We start from the raw sequence: 10,009 nt of genomic DNA, 5'->3' as shown, positions 1-10,009 counted from the left end.
GAATTTTCATAGGCAACAACTCTGTCAGACACTACCATGGCTATCATTATCGCATCTGATGAAATAGGTTACCACCTATGACAGCTCACACCACTCTGAACAGTTTCCCCCCAACCCCAAAGTGCTACCCTGTCCTATCTTCTGCTTGACTTCAAAATAACATGGCTAACTGTGTCTCACTTCAACTAAAGAAGTCATTTCCAAACTGATTTAGTTCAACCTGGGTTACACTTATACCTGTAAATCAAGCCACACTAAATGAGACTAACCTGATGTAAGTCTGTTTTAAGCTGATAATGGAATGTCCACATGCAAACCTGCAACAGCTAAAAATACAAACTTCAATTGAACCTGTGGGTGTAAATTAGATTTATTGCAAATCTTAAGGTTCTTAACCCTCCCAAAAAGGAGACATTGGGCTCAGTTCCCGCCGATTATACCACATCGATGCCAGGAAGCAAGTGAAGCTGCTCATTCAAAACTGTGCCAGATGGTAAACTTGAGCAATGCTGACTGATTCAACAAGGGATTAAAAGGTTGTTGGTAACTTCATGGTGCCAAAAGCAAACAGCTTTTTTGTTTTTTTTAGCAACAAGGAGGGAACTCTGGCTACATTATGTTTGCAGTCACAAGTGAATAGAACTGGTGACACAAAATTAATACTATACTTGAAAACAACTACCAAGTCAGAGCCATCAGATCCTTTCTTATGGCTGCAGTGTAGCACATGACCTTGCACAGTCCAAATGACAGAGGCTGAAGAGAATTGAGACATGAATGGTTTGAAAGTACTGCTGGTGCTTACATTTTGTTGGAGGACTGCTGGCTCAGCAACGTAACGAAGAGAAAGAATGAATGCAAAAGCCGCCAAACTGTCTCCTGACAAAACTGAAATGTGTTTAATTGCATGAAGTCAGCAGCTAGAAATAATATTAAGATGTCCTGGATGTCCATTCACTGAAATATATACTCTTAATAGCCAGAAAATAACATACTTTTCTTCAAGTATATTGCCATACCGCTCCACGGCCCAGGTAAAGAGGTGATGTGCATTCACATGGTCTAACCCAGTTTGATGTCACATTGTACAATCAGTAAAAACCATGGCACTTGTTAAGGTTTGTACTGGTAGAACTACACCAGCAAAAATCTCACTGCTGAGTTCTACCTCAAAGCAATGAAGTTAGCATTTATTTCGGAAAGCGGTGAGTTCCACGGTCACTCGCCTCTTGCAGAGTCTAGGTCCATCTGCTGGGAAGTCCGTCTCTGGTAGAAAGCTTTTACCTATGGTTTGAGATATTTATCTTCCTGCTAGCCTGATCACCTCGTCCTTCCATGCTTCTCTCTCCACCTGCCAAACTGGCACTCCAATTTCTCCTATTGACCAGCCTGAACCCATCCCCATCTGCTCTAACTCCTTCTCCTCTTGTTTCTTGTTCTCAAACAAATGACCGTATGTGCCTGTATCCCAGCATGGAAAGGCCCTCTAATGAAGGCAGGTTTAGCCCCTCTGTGACTAGTAGCTGTGTCTCAGGTGATGGGTTTGATGAAAGGTAAACCAATGATAGTTTGAAGATCACCTAAAGGCCAGCAGGCACCACAGTATACAGGGAGACCAGCTGGAGCAAGGGAGGACACCTGGAGAAATCAAAAAGGGTTTTGCAGGAAATATTTATGGTCAGGAAAAAGGATCTAGAAAGGCACTCTCTACACCAGGTAGGCAGGAGATTGGGATGGAGATATCCACTGTGTGGAAAGGGACAGAAGCCTCCTGTAGCTCACAGTGTAATGTCTATCCTATTTGCTTCTCTCCCATCTACAAACTGATGGCATCTGGACATAAAGCCTAGGGTCAGGGAAGGGAAATTCTACCTACCTGACAAACTCCTCATTGACTGAGTACCATCGCATTCATTCTGATGTGCACAGTTATTTGTGTACCTAGTATTTTTGGAGCACAAAAAGAGAATTCTGGAGCTCCTCTCATTAGTAATTACCATAACAGGTAACTTCTTCGTCAGTCTTTAGCACGTTACAAATAAGGATAAATTTCTTGAACACTGGCACATACCTATGCCTACCCACCATCATAGCAAGAAGCCCACAGGCTGTGTGTTTGATACCCCTGCCTTAAATCAATGGATGATCCAGACTACAAAAGGGAGGCTGGGTGAGGCAGAATGAGCCAAATCGGATTTTCTCAAGAGGGCTTTTTCAAGAAACATCAAAATTAAACAAAGAGAGACTTTAAAAAAAATTATTTCCCAACCTACTAAATCACCCCCACACCCTGTACAACTGTTTTGGTTAGGGGTGCACCGATATGAGATTTTTTGGGCCAATACCAATCCGATTGCTGATACGAGGGCCAGCAGCTTGGACAGCGGCATCCAGCTGGTAAGTCCGTTGTGGGGGGAAGGTGGAGGACACAGATGGGAGTCTCCGCTGTGAGGGAGGGAGTGAGGCTGGCACTGGGGCAGGGACATGGGGGGGGGTGACTCCCATTGCTGCATACACCCTGGGAGGGTGTGAGGGGGGCATATGCCCCCTAGATCTGAGCACAGAACAAAAGCAGGCTACCTATGTCGTCTAGGGCCAGTGCTGAGCTCTTCCCAGCAGACAGTTGTGCTGGGCTGCGCTCGGGACAGGTGGCGGCAGCACTGGCAGAGGGGTACGGGGGGGAAGGGGGGCTACAGCCACCCCAAAATTTGTTGTAGCTCCCACTCCAAGCGCTGCCGCCACTTGCCCCAGCAAAACCCAGCCCCACCACTGGGAACAGCCTGGCACCAGCCCCAACCCACAGTGGCAGCCCACCCTCACCCAGCATACAGATTTGGGAAGCACACACCCCCCTGCCATCCCAGGGTGCAGGCAGCAGTGGGAGCCACCCCCCGGACAAACTGCAGCTCAGTCTCATGCCCAGCCATGCAGTACCTGCCCTTGCCCCACTCCCTCCCTCACTGCAGGGTCCTTGGTCTGCTGCCCCCTCCCCCAACGGACTTACCAGCCAGATGCTGCTCTCGAAGCTGCCAGGCTAAATTCCTGGTTGTGTACATGCTGCGGCTACACGCATACACACGATATTTATTGGCAGCATTACTGGCCACATCCACCAAAAAAGCTGATTGCTGATAATGTCAATTTTCTTTATATGGTGCTGATACGATATGGGTCCAATGCATCAGTACCTCTAGTTTTGATGTTTTATTTTTTTTTAAAGAATGGGAAGGGTTATTACTTTTATGTTTAAAAAACAGACTCACTCCAGATCAAGCAGAAGATAATAAGCACATTATTGTGGCAATGCATGTGGTCTGGCTGCCATGCCTTATGGATGTAGGGAGGCAGCGCTCTGATGAACAATCTTGGGACCTTTAAGGGGAAGCACCAAGCAGGCAAAAGGGCATCCACACTGTTGTTCCAGACTTTCTCAGGCAACACAGGGCTGATGGGAGAATAAGTTCATGTTCACATCTCGTACTTGTGAGTTCAAATTCCTCCATGTAAAGTGTGAATAAAATCTCCGATAACACCTGGAGCTAAACAGAATTATACTTGCAAGTCTTCATTACTACAAGTTTACTATAACTCCATGCTGCTCCACAACTTCAGGTGAAACCGGTTCAATCTTCCAGCACATCGCAATAAGCCAAAAGCTCTAGATACTTTACTGTGAAAGTCCTATAAACACTTGGATGGATCACTTTTCCAAGACTCTGTTTGAGAGAATCATGTTCAGGAGTAACCAAGAGATGCCTGTAGGACGGAATAAGATGAGAGAAGCTACCCCCTCATTAAAGTGCTGTGTGTGCTTTCTGCTGGTGTTTTTCAGCAAAAGCAGAGTTGTGCAGTGCAGGTTTAATTCTAAGCTGAGACAAAATAACTGCTACTTGGTTTGTTTGCTCATATGGATTCTGAAGTGGTAGCACTTGCACTGGTTCCTTGTTATTTACATAATTAAATATTTTGAGATACATGCAGTGGGTATGCCAGGAGGGCAGAGCAGTCCATGAGACCTTTCTTATGAGGTGTGTGTGTGTGTGTGTGTGTATATATATAAGAAGAGACTTGCTGAACTAGCAGATTTACCAGGCTTCAGAATGATTTACACTACATTGCCTCTGACTGCCAAGTCTGCAGAGTTGAGACCAAAGGGTGGGAGGGGGAGGAAGCAAACAGGTCAAGAGGACACAGGAAAGGACTGCAGAATCCAAGTTACTTTCATTCTCTGACCCCATGTAGTGCTGGCCCACTAAAAATCAGCTCATACCAAATGGCTCAAGCTGGCACTGACAGTCCTGCATTAGCACAGCAGCACCTGCAAAGAATATCTGAGAGCCAGCTGCAGCCTATGGGGTTATCACACATCCGGCACCGTACAAGTTCCAAATAAATTCAGGTCACTTGAGGGAGAATCCAAATCCAGACAAATATCACACACCCCATCCAGTGACTTAAAAAAAAAAAAAAATCAAAAAAAAAAATCACATAAATGAAAGCACATGTCCACTGGTAACGAGGCAGTTGGTGTCAGGCAGGCCAGCCTTCCTGTATCAGTCTGCTAGGATATAATCTCCTATAATGTTAGAATTTCCACCTTCTACACAATAGGACAACCACACAAGGGGTTTTTTCCCCCCCAACATCTGTCTTGATATAATTTATTATAGATTCCTCCTTATTCAGAACAAATGTTAAACCAAAATAGTAATTTAAACTCTGCTTTACAAAATTCTTACATATCCCTTTGTATAGCTGCATTGGCAGAAATTCATTTTGCATCTGTTGCACAGAGAAATTGTAATTGAAAAAGAAATTTGATGTTGTACAGAGGTCTTTTCTGCTGGGGACAATCCTGGATACTAGCCAGAGAATCTGCTGTGTCACAGACACTTTCTTCTTGATGTGAGGGGAAAGCAGGAAAGGAAAAGGTGCCTATAAATCTTTAAACAATTATCAAAGTATCATACAAATGCAATAAAAGAATAACATGTGCCTCTAGGAAGGAAGCTTAATTCCAGTTTAACACTGTACTGCCTAGGAACACTCGCAGATCTGTCCCAGAGTCAATACAAATAATGTTAGGTAAAACTTACAGGGGACAGAGCTATCAAAACAACCTGGAGATACCACACAAGCTATAATTTATCATACCAAAATTTGAGTAGGTGAGCAGGCTCTCCTTTGACTTCTGTGGCAAATATTATCCCTGGCTCCTAATCATATGCATACTCTTTTGTTCTTTTCTCTTTGGCATACATCAATATTTTCTTTTTGATTGTTCCTAAACAGAGGAGACTTTTAGGTACAAACATTTTAGAGCTGAACCGTGTCATACATTAAGGTTACCAACCCAGCTGAGCAGAGGAGAAAGGAACTGCATATAACTATATACAGTTCCTCCACACTGCACAGTTAGAGGACTCAGGCAAACATTCACTGTCTTGACATTCAGCAAAGACCACACAGAAAACTATGATAAAACATGTTTAAATATAAATCCTTTAAAACAAAGAGGCCAAACACTATGTAAGAGGTTGCTTGAGGTCAAACAAACCGGTCCCTCCTTTGACAACTTTTCCCACCACAAGGCAAGCAGAAGGAGATCTCAGTTCGTCGTGGGCACCTAAATCAGAATTCAACACAAATCAGATTAGGACAGGTTCAGTAGAAGTTTCTATTTAAAAAGAAGATGCTAATAAGCTAGACATTTACTTTGTTTAAAGCAGAAGAACCAGGTCAGACATGGCACCTCACAAAGACAATGCCACCTGCTGTTCAAATTAAATGCGTCACAGACTGCAGGTTTCATTCTCTTCGGACTTCGCCTTTGTTACAGCAGGACTTAACTGTCTCCAGTGAAGGGACTCCTGGAGTCAGAATACCACTAGCGAAGGTACTGGCCCAGAGTTTTTATAATCAGTTTAAAACTACCCCCCTTGCAACCGGCATGAAAAGATAATCCACATAGGATTCTTAAAGTGAGCATTAGGTTCAGGCTTCCTACAAGAGAATTTTTATTTTATTTTAATTTTTTAAAGGAAGGACAGAAGCCAGATGAAAAGAGAAGCACCTTCCTGTGAAGACCCTTCTCTTTTGGAGAATGAATCCAGGTGAGGTGGATTTTTCATTTCTTGGCTAGATTGAAAAGCACTTTTCACAGGAAAGACATCAAATGCCTTTGATTTGGTGGCTCTGTCATAGCAGAACAGGGCCACATAAGTCTAAGTTCTCCACGATTACACACCAGACCATCGTTCTGCTTTCGTTAATTATATTTCTTTTTGGCTTTACAGGCAGGCAGGCAGGCTGTTCTTCGCCCACACGTCATTTGACAAGCTGAATTCCGTGATAACTAATGTTCGCTGCTGTTCCTATGGATGCATACAAAATGTGTTTGAGCTTGCAGTAAACTCTGGTACATCTTTCATTCTATAAGAAAGAGTTACATGAAATACATACAACTTTCTATATTTAGTTGAGGAATACTGAAAGTGCTAGGAGCAGTGCATGATGCCTGGTGTTGTGATCTCATCGACATCTGTACATGAGCTGCCTCTGATACTTATCAGTGAAAAATAATGACCCTTTGTTAGATTATTACGCGAGACGGTCATAACCATTCTGTTGGCTCATGTGATGCTAACAAAGCAGAGCTGTTCTTCAAGCAATTGTTTGCACAGACCTAAATTCTAAAGTGCATGTGCTCTGTGCATTCAGAATTGGATTCTTTTGGCCAACTTTGTCTGTTGAAACCACACCCATGTCCTAGATGTCTCTGTGCCAACCCTACTGAGGGCATAAAGGGTACAGCAGGTTTGGAAGACACTCAGGTCCTTCCAAGTACCCATGACAGTGAGATGACACCTCTGCAGTGTCTGCTTATGCCATATGCTGTGCAGTCTTCTTAGATTTTACCCAATTCATTAAGAGATTGTCCAGCTCTCAGCTGCATTAAAACAAATTAGATTTAGAAATCACGAATCTACATTATGGTTCCAATTTTATTCTTGATGCTGCTGCTAAGTCTCTCTGCTTCTCATAAGTCCTAACCACTGTAGAGCTTTTTAAATGATCCCTAGTCCCCTTTTGCCTATCAACATTTCCTGTCTTTACACAGGTAATGCCATGAAATAAACAGGATTAAGTTTCCCTTGGCAGGAACCTTGACTTCTTTCTAAATCCAACTGTGATGCAATGTAAATGCAGACTCTTTATTCAATTTAATCCCCTTTTGTGAACATTTAGCCTCTTTACATGTTCACGGTAGAGAGGCAACTGTTAAGTGGCAGCAGCAGTTTGAAAAAAAAATTCAACTTGAAAAGCAACAATACACTGGCAAGAAAGATGATTCAATGTTAGGACATTTGTGCTAGGGCAGAAGGCAATTAAGGCTGTGGCTAAAGAAACTGAGTTGGGGAGTTTCTTCTGTTCACCTGGGGTAACGTGGAAACAGCACAGAAGAGCCTGAGAGAAGAGCTGACTGACATGTGTTGACTGCCGGCAAAATGAAGGTCTGACTAAGAGCAACGAGACAGATCAGCTAGACAGGACGGCCCAAACGCCTAAGGGGTTTAACCAGATATCTCAACATGCAGCTTATGTCTGTAGCCGTGAATGAAAAAAATAGTGAAGAGGTGCACAAATGAAACCATCCCAAGCAAATTTTGAAACCATCTGAATGTAGGACTACTGCAATCCAGGTCAAAGGGGAGAAGATTACAATACAGATATGTGAGAAAGGTCCGGATGAGAAGTTTAATGCTGTGTACAGCCAAGATGAAAGACTTGATCTTCAACTGAGTATAGAGGAAACTTATCTGGTCCCCGCCAAAATTCCACAGACTTCATAAAATATATCATGTGGACATTGGCTTGATTTCAGCTGACAAAGCCCTATTTGAACTAGACATCCCAATTTACCCGGAACCTTTTAAGGCCGAAGATAGGATTATTATGCACCTTATAGACAAACCAAAGTATATTTATAGCTATAGTATAGTAGATAGATATCTCTATACATCTATCTATCTATCCAGGGTAGACAGAGATATATAAATAGATACCTAGATGCACAGAATCAAAGTAGGGCAGGAAGGAACCTACAGAGGTCATCTAGTTCAACTCCCTGCCAGAGGCAGGATCATCCCTATCAAAGCCATGCCATAAAAACCATCATCTAAATTCTACATAAGATTACCATCAACCCTGGCACAACACAGACTTAACACCCTAACCTGCCACAGGTAAAGCAGGGGAACCACGGCAGCCAACATCCTGCTTCTATGAAATGCTGTCAATATATGCTCGAGATCCTGGGTAGAGGGCTACGCTCCCAATACAAAGGAGGGCAAAAACCCTCAGAGTCTGTACCAATCTGACCATGGGATAAAATTCATTCCTGACCCCAAATACAGTAATCGGTCTATCCCTGAGTAGAGGGGCAGGTCTCCCGAGCCAAGAACCTCCGATTCATTGGTCCCAGCAGAGATATTGGTGTGACCCAGTTGAAGTCCCCAGACTTGGCTGTAGCTAACGCCAAACCCCTCTGTCGGAGCCTTAAAAACACCACGACATGTAGCAAATAGAGGACATGGGGGGAGGGGAAAGAGAGGGCAGCACAGGCAATGGTCAAAGCTCAGATGCATGGGAAATACCCATGGTATAACACAGGCATCGCTATGCCTAGATCATCCCCAACCAATCCTGTCTGACCTCTTCTTGAACACCTCCAGTGATGGAGAGTCCACAACTTTGCTAGGCAACCTATTCCACTGCCTCACAATTCTCACAATGAAGAATTTTTTCTGGATATCCACTCTAAAAACTTACTTTGCTGCATACTTTGCTTCAAGCCATTGCCCCAAACTCTCCTCTCTGTAGCAAAAAAGAAAAGGTGCTTTCCCTCTTCTTTATGGCAGCCCTTCAAGTATTTGAAGACTGCCATCATGTCCCCTCTGAAGTGCCTTTTCTGCAAGCTGCTCCTTCAGCTTTTCTTATGACTTGCCTTCCAAGCACCTAATCATCTTTGTTGCCTGCCTTTGGACCCTCACTTAACTTTTCCATGTCCTTTTTAAAATGTGGATCCCAGAACTGCACATACTACTTCAGATAAGACCTAACCATGTAGAGAGACACTATCACCTCCCATGTTTTGCACCTAATACTTCTGCTGATGCCTCCCAAAACCATCTTCACCTTTTGTATGGCTGCATCATACTGCAGACTCTTACTGAGTCTATGATCTACCAAGGCTTCCAAATCCTCTTCCACAGCATTGCCATCCAGCCAGGTGTCACCCACTGTGTATTTGATACTCCTCCCAACCTGCAGTACCTTGTATTTGTCCACATTAAAATTCACCTTGTTGGCTCTAGCTCAACCTTCCAAACTGTCAAGATCCTTCTGAATTGTGCTCATATCCTCCAACATGTTTACAGTCCTTTCCAGCCTTGCATTGTCCGCAAACTTGTTCAAGAAGCTTTTTATGCCAGCATCCAAATTATGAACACGTTGAATAGTACTGGGCCCATGACAGAATCCTGTGGGACTCCACTCAAAACCTCCTGCCATTTTGGTATGGACCTGTTAATAATTACCCTTTGCTTGTAGTTATCTATTCACCCTGCAGTAGTTATATCCAGCCTACATTTCTCCAATTTGTTTAAGAGAAGGTAATGCGGGACCATATCATAAGCCTTGCTGAAGTCCAGATACACTATATCCACAGCATTCCCTCCATCCACCCAAGTAGTTACTTTGACAAAGAGAGAGAACAAGTTTGTTTGACATAATTTGCTTTTCAAAAAATCCATGTTGGCTACTTATGATGAGTCTTTCCTCCTCCAGATACTTGCAGTAGTCTTCCTTAGGATATGCCCTAGTAACTTCCCAGGTACTGAAGCGAGACTAACCATTTTGTAGCTCTCCTGGTCCTCCCTTTTGCCTTTTTTAAAAGAAAAACACTGCGTTGGTGTCCGGCCTGTCTCCCACGACTTCATGAAGATTA

At 43.5% G+C, this 10,009-nt stretch overlaps 1 protein-coding gene across 1 annotated transcript in view; it reads right to left on the bottom strand.

The window, feature by feature from the left end:
- Positions 1 to 4,645: 4,645 nt before the first annotated feature.
- The window catches only part of POLR1A (RNA polymerase I subunit A), a 65,228-nt gene continuing 59,864 nt past the window's right edge, over positions 4,646 to 10,009 (bottom strand). The window contains exon 35 of the mRNA XM_019552564.1: positions 4,646 to 5,626. Coding sequence (XP_019408109.1) covers positions 5,526 to 5,626 — 101 coding nt within the window. The 3' untranslated portion in view covers positions 4,646 to 5,525. The remainder of the gene's footprint in view (positions 5,627 to 10,009) is intronic.

The sequence above is a fragment of the Crocodylus porosus genome, unplaced genomic scaffold, assembly GCF_001723895.1.
Source record: "Crocodylus porosus isolate Cpor-Errol unplaced genomic scaffold, CroPor_comp1, whole genome shotgun sequence".
NCBI lineage: Eukaryota > Metazoa > Chordata > Crocodylia > Crocodylidae > Crocodylus > Crocodylus porosus.
The sequence above is the reverse complement of the archived record's forward strand: the minus strand, read 5'-3'. Positions and strand labels throughout refer to the sequence as shown.